The 13468-nt window shown below is 40.0% G+C and overlaps 1 protein-coding gene across 4 annotated transcripts in view; it reads left to right on the top strand.

The window, feature by feature from the left end:
• Window positions 1-11089, top strand: part of slu7 (SLU7 homolog, splicing factor) — a 66581-nt gene extending 55492 nt beyond the window's left edge. For all 4 annotated transcript variants that reach the window (XM_070878400.1, XM_070878399.1, XM_070878398.1 and 1 more), the window contains 4 exons: window positions 338-442; window positions 3614-3697; window positions 5653-5766; window positions 9424-11089. In XM_070878400.1, the coding sequence (XP_070734501.1) occupies window positions 338-442; window positions 3614-3697; window positions 5653-5766; window positions 9424-9603 (483 nt within the window). In that variant the 3' untranslated portion in view covers window positions 9604-11089. The remainder of the gene's footprint in view (window positions 1-337; window positions 443-3613; window positions 3698-5652; window positions 5767-9423) is intronic.
• Window positions 11090-13468: the final 2379 nt, after the last annotated feature.

Raw genomic sequence — 13468 nt, 5'->3', positions numbered from 1 at the left:
ATAAATTTGCTGTATTATAGCAATGAAGGTTTCAGCCATTATGGGAAGGTGATAAATATCAGAAACTGCACTCCCGTATGCAGTATCATGGGAAATCTTCTAGGATAAGTTTGAATTTTATTAAGAAACTGCCAGTTAGTTGGAGAAAGACTGATAATTATAATTTTTGAACCTTTCTTTAATAATATCGTGCCTTGTTACTTTCTTAAATGGTTAAAATATCTGTAAATTTATCATTCTGATGCTATGTAGTGAGTTTTCAAGTCGTTCAGTTGTAATGGTATACTTGTTGAGAACTCAGTTTCATGCCATGTTTTGCTCGTGTGTTATTTTACAGTCTGTTTGGGGCTCCTACTGGAAGGATGGGCGATGGGGGTACATGTGCTGTCATTCATTTATCAAAACTTCCTATTGTACTGGAGAAGCAGGGAAGCAGATTGTTGTAAGTACTGCAATACTTCAGAACAACCCGTGACTTATTAACATTTTAAACTTGCATAATGTTCAACAGTCAAAATGCAATCGTGCGTATATATTTTTGTAATATTTTTTGATTAAAGTCCATATGCTATTTGCTCCACCTTAACCTTGTGCTAACTCTCTTCACAGAAGGATTCACATTTTAATCTTGGGCGTTAGTCCTTTTTTTGCTGTAATTGTTTTAAAGGGTTTCCAGATGGAGCTCTATTCAGCTGTTTACTGAATTTTGGAGGATAGGAAAATGCTTTTAGCAGAAACAGTTCCAGGGCCAAAGAAGCTATGTTCCTGCTGGGTGAAGTCTGAATCCCAAGCTATCTCAACACTCCAACAGAAGGAAGGGAAACGGCAGTAATAGGTAGCATTGGGAACCCATCAAGAGGAAGAGGGGGAAATCAAGGAAACTTAGAAAATGCATAGAGTACAAAGTTGCTGCAGTATATTCCACAGAATGTACATACTGCAGCCACAGTGCAACATTGGTGGAGAGGGTGGATACTGAATCCAGTAGTAGGGACACCAGTCAAACATTATTCTGTCCTGGATGGTGTTGGATGTCTTGAGTGTTGTTGCGGCTTTACACATCCAGGTGAGTCCTGCTGTAGTCTGACATGGACTGCTTCAATATCGAAGGAGTAGCAAACGGAGTTGAACATGATAATGATGTATTCAGTGAACAGCCTCAATCCTGACAGAGGAGGATCACATGATAACTTCTGCTATTGGTTTTAACTGAAAAGGGTTGTCTATTAATTCGCTGGGCACTTGGGAGATGGGGCTCACTTACAAGATTAATCTGCAGCACAAAAACCGAAAATACGTAAAGAAACACCTAAACTTTAATGATAACATTGGCCCTGAATGCACGGTCGGTAACTAAGGCATATCCAACATCCGAACGAAATCTGCACTTGGCTTGTGCAAAACCCCCCCAAAAAGAAGTTGCTATCAAACGCTGTCGAGTTGTGCAGAGCGTTGTACCTCACGGATCCCAGGGAGCACCATTGTGCATGTGCAAACCTGGGATCATTTGGGGCGATGCTCCTGTCACTTCCTGACTCTTAGCCAATTAGGAAACAGAGGAAATTGCTGATTTGCCCACAACTCATTTTAAAAAGCTACAGAAATGAATAGTACTAAGTGTGCAATTCTTTATTTTTACTCTAAGGTCTTTGCTTCTTTTCAATGTTCATTATAAGCTTTCTTCTTCATTTTACTTCTTGGTTTCACAAAATGCATGTTTAGAACACACAGTTACAGCATGTGTGGAACATATTTTATTTCTTCCCACTTTTTCACCAATCCCTTTATACTGTTTCTATCATTCTTACTGATTCTAAAGATCACCTGTCCTTGGCAATAATTTTCTTTCTGCCACAACTTCTTTTGCTGAATAGAAATAAGTATTTACTCAGACTATTTCTGCCATAAATGCAGATATCTTTTGCCAGGTACAGCTCCCTCCAATCACTGGTCAGGTAAGGCAGCCCAGTCCGATCCCATCGGACTTCCAAAATTTTGACACCCTCTCCTGGCCATGGCTCACCTCATAAAACAATTGTACATTAATAAAATGTAGTGATGATATTCATCCCATTCAATTTTCTCAAGCTACTTTCTAAAAGCAAAACACAGTTGGGATAATGGACACATTCCCTTTCTTTCAGTATGAATAACCTAAATCTGCTGGAAACAAATTTTATTTTTGTGTGACAGAAACAATGGGCTTAAATTTGGCCAGGAGTTGCTCCATTTTTTTTTTGGAGCAACTTGATTTTTCTGGAGTATCTTAAAAATCCCCATTCTGCACATTTAATTTGCGCCAGTGTAAGTGAATTAGCTAGGTTTTTTTTTAGTTTTTTTTTTCAAAAGGGGGCGTTACCAACCACCAACGCCTGTTTTGGCCATTTAAGCCAGTTTGGACAGCTAATAGTTGCTCCAAACTAACTTAGGCCAGCGTATGTGGCCGCACAGAAAACCCTTGCGGAGAGTTAAGAAATCAGCACAGGTAGCCAGAGATTGGGGGGGGTGGGGGGGGAAGCACAGAGGATCTTGCAAAGCACTAAACACCTTCACAACAACATTAAAGAAGCATAAAAACTATCAATAATAAACTTAAAAATAAATAAAAAATAAAACTTAAGTCCTACCTTCCTAACTCGGCCCCCGAGGGACTGGACTTCTCTCCAGGGAAAACTTAATCAGTATTGGGTCATAATGGTTTGACATGTGTCCACACAAAATGCAACGTTCTCTCCACACTGCTGCCTGCTGGCCCATGTTTTATTGGGAGGTGCTGTTGAAGATTATCAGGTCGTTCATCGGCCAGGGATAGGGGCGGCAAGCATCGGGTCCGGCTCACAGCCTGCAGGACGTGCTGGGAGGGCGAGGAGCTACTACACGTGCGCGCAGACTCCACTGCACGTGCGCGCAGACTCCACTGCGCATGCGCGCAGCTGCCGGCACTCTTTTCGGCGCAGGGCTGTAGCTCCGCCCCCCCCCCCCACTCCATGAGAAACGCCGCGCCAGGACCTGGGGCACACAGCAGAGCGGCCAGAATCGTTAGTAAGTTTTTTGGCGCCGTTTTGAGCGCACAAAGTCGGCGCATCTCGGGAGAGTGCGCCAGAAAAAGGGGTTGGGGAAATTTGGGCCCAATGTTTGGAACAGGTTTCTAATATACTTTTCTCATCCCCCTCCCCTTGCACTGTGCAACAGGCTTCCTGTTGTAAAAACTTTCAGGGTAATTAATTTGCAGGAGGTGGGCTTTTTGCCAGCACATTGATTTATACGAGGAGATGAAATGTGCAGTGAAACCTATGTGTAGTCAGAACTCGACATTGCAAGTTCGGGAATTAGGGCGCATGCGGAAATCCCAAATTTAGATCAAGTTCAAAGGCAATTTCAGATCGACCGTGAATTCAGAGCCATGGTGTTAAATTTAAAATTAAAATGTAGTTTCTAGTTCTATCAAAGTGCCTACACATAAACCATTAACTTGTTTCTTTCTCATCAGGTGCTCGCAGACGACTGTTTATTTCAGCAGTGTCAATTTTTATTAGATAAATTGTTGAATGGAATAAATAATGCTAGATTCCTATCTACATTGCAATGTAGCCCATTGTTTTTCTCATTGTAGGTGGAGGATAATTCTCAATGTTTAATTGAGATTCCAGATTCTAACCAGGAGGCATATGAGAGCATACCCAAGACTTTAGTGGAGGCAAGTAACATTTTTACACTTTATAATGGAAATATAAATATAATGGAAAACTATAACAGCATGTATTAGTTAATTACTCCCCCTCTCTCTCTCTCATACTGATTACTGATGTTGAACTGATGGGGTGCAGTGTTTGTGAAACTGGATGCTGAGGAGTGTCTGCAGGTATTCTAGCTGTTGATTCAGATCCTGTGAGACAATGTCTTGCATGGTTGGGCTGCTGTACATACTGTTATTGTGCCAACTGCAATTTTAATTAAAGCACGCTGGCACTCTACTCCTGAGTGAAAAGAGACAAAACTGTAAAGTACATTCATGACCATAGTTATATTTTGACTGATGCAAAAAATAAATTTGTGCAAGATAATTTTTCTTAGTTGGTGCATTCAAATTTAAATATTGAAGATAATATACATCTCAGGAGTATGTGAGGCTGGTGTGAGGAAAGTTTCAGACAACTCAAAAGTACAGTTTAATGCAAAATGGCACTTCAGGGTATGGATATCGTAATGTACAGATAAAAACTGTATTGCTATCTTCTGTATTTGGGTTGCTGTTTACACCAATAAAAAGAAAGACTTGCATTTATATAGCGTCCTTTACGACCTCCGGATATCCCAAAGCGCTTTACAGCCATTTTGAATTGTAGTCACTGTTGCAATGTAGAAAATAGACTGACTTGTTCCACCAGGTGTATTAAGTATAGTGTAGACATTAGCATTTGATATAACATCATAAAGCTCTGCAAGTTGCCAAAAAATCATTATAGTGCTTGGGAAAATGCCGAGTTGTTCTCAAAAGTGCGATTACCACCTGACAAGACGAGAAATAAGTTCCACTTTACATCATTTTTGTAAAGGTATGTTGCAATGGATTAGGAATTGAGTGCACAAGATGAACAAGGCTGTCTAGTGCTATTTGGACCAGCTAGGGCTTGAAGAACATGGAAATATGGCTCATTAGAATACGTATAGGTGCAGTGTCCAAAATCCAGAGTTCCGGAATGTTCGGACTCCGGACCGATTTGTGGCAGGGTTGTCTGGAATCCGTAAAATGTTTCGGAATCCGGACCCTGCTGACCTCAGGGCCCCGCTGCTGCCCGGTCTCGCCTTGCCGTTGTTCGCCCCCGCTGCCCTTACCTCAGGGCCACCTCACTGGCCCGCCCCAACAACTCCTCTGCAATGGAGCCTGCCGGCCCGAATACTTCCTTGGCGGCGGGGCCCCGCCCGAACAGCTCCACGGCGGCGGGGCCCTCCATGGTGGGGCCAGCGGCCCAAACAACTCCTCGGTGGCGACTCCCCTTTCTGACGTTCCGGAAATACCCGAACCGGGGCTCGGGTGTTTCCGGATTCGTGTCATCAGAAAGATGATTCAATGTTCGGAAAAACGTAGAATCCGGAATGACCTCGGTCCCGGGGTTCTGGATTCTGGACGCTGCACCATATAACTAAATATAATTGATTCCAGGGACAGCCTGTATGTAATAGTCTTGCTGCTACATTTGAAAGAGTTTTATCAGTTTGTGGTAGAACTCAGACTGTTGGGATGAGATCGAGTTCAGTACAGTTAGGGCAAATGCTGCAGGGACAGTGATGGTTATTGCTGTACAGAAATGAGCAATTACTTTGAGTCCATTACCTTAGATAGCATTTTGCATTTTGGCATTCCTGTTGGGTTATTGACTGACAAGTTTAGAACAATCAGGAGTACTATTTGACCACAATTGTGGGGAAGACAAGCCCTGAACTTCCCGGCTGAAACACACTTGATGTTGTATGACTCTTTGAAGAGGAAATAAAGGGGATAAAATCAAGAGTTGGGGATGGGAGAGCAATGTATGAAATACAACAAGTATTGAAATTATTTAATGACCAACATGTGAGCTTTTTATAAAAAGTAAATAAATTGCTTGCACTGATTACTGTAACATCAGTTTGACTGCCTGTTGGTTACAGCTACATAAAGAAAAGCTTAAAGAAGACAAGAAGAAAAAGAAGAAGAAACATAGGAAAAGTCATAGCTCAGATAGTGAAGATGAAGATTCAAAGAAGAAAGAAAAACTGAAAAAGGTCGGTTACATATTTATTAATCATTTTTATATTGCTTTAAGGGAATGTAATTAAATCTATTCAAGCATTCTACAAACACACAAAAAAGAAACATCAGCATGGGAATAGGGCCACTAAGGGAAGGACAGGATAAAATCACGGGCAGCAATAGAGAAATGTCAGAAATATTAAATAATTACTTTGCTTCAGTATTTACCAGGGAAACAGATCAGGTGGACATGACATCAGATAATGAGATTATAAATGATATAACTGCATTTAAAATAAAAAGAAGACAAATATTAAATAAACTTATCAAACTCTGAGGATAAAACCCCTAGTCCAGATGGATTACATCCATGCATTTTAAAAGATTCGAGGGAAGTGATAGCACAGACGCTATTACACATATTTAATAATTCGTTAGAAAAAGGTGTAGTGCCAGAGGACTGGTGGATAGCTAACGTAATATCTATATTTAAGAAGTGGGGTAGAACATTTCCAGGGAATTATAGGGCGGTCAGCTTAACATCGATGGTCAGAAAAATAATGGAATCCCTACTAAAGGAGAAAAGAGAAGAACATTTAGAAACCAAAAATATAATAACGAATAGTCAGCATAGATTTCAAAAGAGAAAGTCTTGCTTGACCAACCACATAGAATTTTTTGAAGTGGTAACCGAGAGCGTAGACCATGGTAATGCAGTAAATGTAATTTATCTAGATTTTCAAAAAGCCTTCAATAAGGTACCCCATAATAAAGACTGATGAACAAGGTAGAGAATGCGATGTCGGGGGACAAGTAGCAGAATGGATAGCTAGCTGGCTTCAAGACAGAAAATAGAGAGTAGGGGTAAAAATTAGCTGTTTACAGTGACAGAAGGTGGGTCGTGGTGTTCCTCAAGGATCAGTGTTCACAATTTATATTAACAATTTAAACTTTGGAATCAAAAACACAATTTCTAAATTGTGCAAAAATGGTACACAGCCATTTATAGTGCCATGCAGATTCTCATACATTGATTACTTTTGTGTATTACTTTTGTTTCTCTGTTTCTTTCTCCACAGACACTACATTTTCTGTATTTATTTCAGATTTCTAGCATCTGCAGTATTTTGCTTTTGTTGAACAAATGAAAGTTTTTTTCAAAGTTTGTATCTGCTCAGACATGAACCAGTGCTTCACTGTTATGGGCTGTAGCATAAACGAACACGATTTTCCCATCCCGTCCCCTTATGTTGTGCAACAGGCTCCTACACCTGTTTGCACCAGACGCAAAAACTTTCAGGGTAATTAATGCGCAGTAGGTGGGCAATTAGCCCAACTTTTCACCAGCACGTTGATTTGAATGAGGGGGTGAAACATGCAGCGAAGCCCATGTGCATTCGGAACTTGACAGATCACGTTTGGGATTTAGTGTCACCTCCCCACTCCTTTAACCAAACTTTTGGTCACCCCTCCTAATCTCTCCTCCTTTGGCGAATCCTGTTTTTCTCGTATCTCTGAAAAAAATAATCTGAAACATCTTGAGATGTATTTTTCTCTGTTAAAATTGCAATATCTCCTACTTTGACTAATGTCCATTTTTGTCTATTTATGCCACTATGAAGCTCCTTGGGCCCTCTTTCCACATTGACGATGCTATATACAAACAAGTTGTTGCTGTTCATTGTCCCAACAGGATACATTGAACCCTATGGCTTACTAGTTTGTGTGGTTGTGTAGTAGTCTTCAGCAGATTTCATTTATATAAATTCATTGACTCTTAACTGCTTTTTAAATCCTGTGAGAGTCATGATATAATGGCTACAGTATACAAATTGCATATTGTGTTGGGAGGTCTGATGTTTTCATGTCATTATTTTGTGGTCTGTGTTTTTGAAGGGAGGTGCAAGGTATAGTTTTGCATGCAATTTGGCTATTAAATTGTCAGATAAATTTTGTAGTTGGATACAGGCAACAAAAGCTGACTTTGTGGGTAGCTTAATGATGTAGCATATCTTAATGTCTGCTGAAGTTACATGTAATGGATGATATGCAATTGATTCCAAATAAACCAGTAACTTTTTACAGGATATATACACTTACGCCAGTTTCATGTTCTGTAAGAGCGAACATAAGAAGTAGGGGTAGGCCATTTGGTCCTTCGAGCCTACTCCGCCATTCAATAAGATCAAAGTTGATCTTCTACTTCAACTCCACCCTCCTGTAGTATCCCTATATCCCTTGATTCCCTTAGCAGAAAAAAATTATTGATCTCTGTCTTGAATATACCCAACAAATGAGCATCCACAGCCCTTTGAGGTAAAGAATTCCAAAGATTCACAACCCTTTGAGTGAAGATATTTTTCCTCATCTCAGTCCTAATTGGCCAACCCCTTATTCTGAGACTGTGACCCCCTAGTTCCAGCCAGGGGAAATATTCTCCCTGCGTCTACCCTGTCAAACCACTTAAGAATTTTATATGTTTCCATGAGATCACCTTTCATTCTTCTAACTCTAGAGAATGTAGGCCTAGTCTACTCAATCTTTCCCTATAGGACAATCCCCCCATCCCAGGAATCAGTCTGGCGAACCTTCATGACCAATATATCCTTCCTTAGGTAAGGAGCCCAAAACAGTACACAGTACTCCAGGTGTGGTCTCAATCTATATAATTGCAATAAGACATTCTTCATTTTCAGCTTGCACCTTTCTAAAACATTTTTTAATTTGATGATCTCTCAGAAAATAAGAGGAAACCATTGTACTATTCACTAACTAAAATGATAATATATAAAATGTATTCATAAAACTAATAATGCATAGTGTTTTCAGTTTCAAAATTGCTTCAAAATATTTAATTAACTCATGACGTCCGAAGACATGTTAATACAAAAAGTGCTCTTATAAGAGTAGGATCATCTAGAGGTAACTACTAGCCCCTGCTATTTATTACATTCATTGTGAAAATATTTACAATGACAGATCTCCTGCCTGTATTTCTCAGTGAGGTGAACCAGCACTGGTGTTAATTGGATTGATTTTCAGATCAACCATTGGATGCTTTAAATCTCCACAGAATTTTTTTATTGAGCATAGATTTAATTGCAGTGTAACTGTAATTGTACATTTTATCAATAATGAACATTGTGGTTTGCTAACCAGGCAAAAGCTGACAAATTCTTTTGAAATTAATTTTGAATTCTTGCTTTAAAAATAGTTAGTTCTAAATAACATTACAATTATTATGTGTATCGCTTACAATGTTGATTTGCTTACCTTTCATATTTGCTACATTCTGATCCGTTAGCTAACTCATCTGGACAATTCTAATTCAAACGAATGAAAATTCCAGATATCCTTAACCCTTTAAGCGGCAGTCCTTATTAAAATATTTGTTATTAAACGTATGTGTGCAACTGGGGCATTAAGAGTTTAAAAATATACATGCGTTGAATAGCAGAGGAAATTTTCAACCAAACTGAATATTGAATGTATCTGTTTTGTAGTCATGGTTACATTTTAGGGAGGGATGGTCAGGCAAGCCATGCACCTAGCCCATATCCATATAAATGAGACATTATTTTGCTAGTCTATTTCTATCTGTTTCATATGTTTTGGAAATCAAATGTTAAACTTTCAGGATTGTTGCTGTGTAATCCCTGCCACATAACATTTTATTTTGACTTGCTTAGGCCCTGGTTACTGAAGAAGCTCGTTTGAAGCAAGTTGAACAAATTTTGCAAATTGATGAACGTAAACGAGGTTACAACAGCATATATGAAATAAAGGAACCAACAGAAGAAGAAATGGAGGCATACAGAATGAAACGTCAGAGACCTGAAGATCCTATGGCTTCTTTCCTTGGGCAGTAATAAATATTTTTTTTAAAGCTCAAAGTATTGAGCTTTTCAAGAACCCTTGGATGCCAATACTACAAAAGCTTGACTTCTAAGATCTTCTCTTAAATTAAACTTCGAATTCCATACTTAATTTGTTTTTTGTGTGCAATTAATTCAGCATCTCCTTTTGAAGGGCTGCATATGCTGTATATTGCGTGGAGAAACTGCCGTTTTAATGTTCAGCTCTTGTGGAGTTTGTTATGGTTAGACAAATCGTTTTATACTATAAAGATTTTTGTTATTTTAAGTTCTTGGCACTGTACATCTGCATTATGTTCTCCAAGTAAATTGCATTGATTCATATTTGAAATACATATGTTGTTCATTTAAGGTGAAAAGCTGCCAATTCATCTCTCGCTTCATCAGAAACTTTCCAACCATGAAATCACAGATATGACTTTCTATCCAGAACATGTGCAGTTTCCCGTTTGTCCGTTATTAGCACCGTGGCTAGCCATAGTACTTTACTAGTACAGTACTATATTTATTTTGCTCTGTTTCAGATTTGAATTCAAACTTTTAGGCTGTGCCATTTCTTGGCAATAAAATTTACATTGGCTGCAAGAAAGCAAAGAAAAAGAGGCTGCAAATAGATTATTCAATTTATTATGGCTTGTTTATTATGCTCCCCTTCTTCCATTATGTTCCCCATTTTTCACCATTTCCCAAAAAGAGGACCAACCCTTTGCCAATGCCATTCTTAAGTTGGCCACCATTTTAAGAAACGTCCAGTATGATTTATCCTTTGAGTCTTCTTCCCTTCTTATTCCTGTGAGGCCATTCCTTTTGCGTTCTACTTCTTTCAACAGCACAGCTGAAACCTAAATTCAGAAAATTACTGGACTGCAATTGTAAGACCTTGCCAATGCTTCACCATGACTAGATAACTGAAGAACCTATTTTTGAGTTTGCCTCCGATAAGTTCTCCACTGCCTCTTTAAGTCACTGTGGGGTCATCATCAACAAGGTGAGATAGAGGCACTGCAGAAAGGGACAGCATTGCTTAACACAATGACAGCCACTGACCGAAGTGGCAAGAATCATGGCCAGTTCGTCTGCCAAGCATTTAATTGTAAGTCGAGGCATTTTTTTTGGAGGGGGGAGAGGGAGGGGCAGAATTGCTGCTGATGCAACTCATCTTTTTCTCTCTCTCTCTCTTCCTTGCCCACCTTTCCTGCCCCCCCCCCCCCCCCCCCCGCCACACACACACACACTTCACCTGACATTCAAATGTGCACTTTTCAACATGAGTAACTGGATAAAGATCAGGAGTAGAGAAGCTGTCTAACTATTTTCTCCTTCCTAACTTTGTGTAATCTTGTGATGAAACCTGCCAGTTGTCAATAATGTATCTGCCTTGATGCATAAACCTTGTAATTAAGTATTTGGCAGGCCAGCTAACAAGTTAAAGTCTGTGATTATATTAATAAAATAGTTTTTCCAAGCAAAGATATCGCTAAATATTTACTTGCCACTTAATTTTTTCTTCATTAGAACACAGAAGTTCAGAGCAAATCCAATAGAGGTGTTGATAAAGTAAATCAGGAAAACAGTTTCCATTGGTCGCTAAATAGAATGCATAAGTTTAATATCCACCCCAAATGGAGGAAGCATTTAGGAGAATTTCTTGTTTTACAAAGAATTATTAAGACATGAAAGACCCTTCTAGAATAATGGTAGAAGCAGAATCCATACTAGCTTTTTAAAAGGGAAGTGGATAAATATTTGAATTTTTAAAAAAAACTTGAGTACAGGGAAAAGATAAGGGAATGGTACTAAAGTGAATAATTACTTTAGAGAGACTGTTCAGGCACAATGGGCTTAATGGCCTCCGATGTTGTAAAATGCTGTGATTCTTCAGGTCAAACACAGGTTTTGTTGCATCAAAAATAAAATAAAATTTTATCCCCCTCCTCTCCTGCACACTCTTGACTTTTACCTGGGTGTGTTTTCATGGGTACTGGCAGAGCTCCAGTATCTCACTTAAGTGGTATTCTTAATTGTGAACCTGGCAGCCGATAGAACCGTACAAGGCATCACAGCTGTTCTCAATCCTGTTCTTACAATTATTTTGTAGGAAACAAATCAAGTGCCCCTGATTAAAGGGTGTGGGGTGGTGGGGACACAAGGTGGTGCCTTTATCCACTGGGCTGTTGAGCATCAATGTATTTAGATCTCTTGCACATTACATTCTTAAATTATGTTGGAGTCCATTATTAAAGAAGCAGTAGCAGGACATTTGGAAAAGCAAAATTTGGTCAGGCAGAGTCAGTATGGATTTATGAAGGGGAAGTCATGTTTGATAAATTTGCTGGAGTTCTTTGAGGATGTAACGAACAGGGTGGATAAAGGGGACCCAGTGGATGTAAAACAGAAAATAGGTGCAGGAGTAGGCCATTCGGCCCTTCTAGCCTGCACCGCCATTCAATGAGTTCATGGCTAAACATGCAACTTCAGTACCCCATTCCTGCTTTCACGCCTTACCCCTTGATCCCCCTAGTAGTAAGGACTTCATCTAACTCCTTTTTGAATATATTTAGTGAATTGGCCTCAACAACTTTCTGTGGTAGAGAATTCCACAGGTTCACCACTCTCTGGGTGAAGAAGTTTCTCCTCATCTCGGTCCTAAATGGCTTACCCCTTATCCTTAGACTGTGACCCCTGGTTCTGGACTTCCCCAACATTGGGAACATTCTTCCTGCATCTAACCTGTCTAAACCCATCAGAATTTTAAATGTTTCTATGAGATTCCCTCTCATTCTTCTGAACTCCAGTGAATACAAGCCCAGTTGATCCAGTCTTTCTTGATTGGTCAGTCCCGCCATCCCGGGAATCAGTCTGGTGAACCTTCGCTGCACTCCCTCAATAGCAAGAATGTCCTTCCTCAAGTTAGGAGACCAAAACTACACAATACTCCAGGTGTGGCCTCATCAAGGCCCTGTACAACTGTAGCAACACCTCCCTGCCCCTGTACTCAAATCCCCTCGCTATGAAGGCCAACATGCCATTTGCTTTCTTAACCGCCTGCTGTACCTGCATGCCAACCTTCAATGACTGATGTACCATGACACCCAGGTCTCGTTGCACCTCCCCTTTTCCTAATCTGTCACCATTCAGATAATAGTCTGTCTCTCTGTTTTTACCACCAAAGTGGATAACCTCACATTTATCCACATTATACTTCATCTGCCATGCATTTGCCCACTCACCTAACCTATCCAAGTCGCTCTGCAGCCTCATAGCATCCTCCTCGCAGCTCACACTGTCACCCAACTTGGTGTCATCCGCAAATTTGGAGATACTACATTTAATCCCCTCGTCTAAATCATTAATGTACAGTGTAAACAGCTGGGGCCCCAGCACAGAACCTTGCGGTACCCCCCTAGTCACTGCCTGCCATTCTGAAAAGTACCCATTTACTCCTACTCTTTGCTTCCTGCCTGACAACCAGTTCTCAATTCTATGTGCTTTAACTTTGCACATTAATCTCTTGTGTGGGACCTTGTCGAAAGCCTTCTGAAAGTCCAAATATACCATATCAACTGGTTCACCCTTGTCCACTCTACTGGAAACATCCTCAAAAAATTCCAGAAGATTTGTCAAGCATGATTTCCCTTTCACAAATCCATGCTGACTTGGACCTATCATGTCACCTCTTTCCAAATGCGCTGCGATGACATCCTTAATAATTGATTCCATCATTTTACCCACTACCGATGTCAGGCTGACCGGTCTATAATTCCCTGTTTTCTCTCCCTCCTTTTTTAAAAAGTGGGGTTACATTGGCTACCCTCCACTCGACAGGAACTGATCCAGAATCAATGGAATGTTGGAAAAT

The sequence above is a fragment of the Pristiophorus japonicus genome, chromosome 4 (genome assembly GCF_044704955.1).
Source record: "Pristiophorus japonicus isolate sPriJap1 chromosome 4, sPriJap1.hap1, whole genome shotgun sequence".
NCBI lineage: Eukaryota > Metazoa > Chordata > Chondrichthyes > Pristiophoridae > Pristiophorus > Pristiophorus japonicus.
The sequence above is the reverse complement of the archived record's forward strand: the minus strand, read 5'-3'. Positions and strand labels throughout refer to the sequence as shown.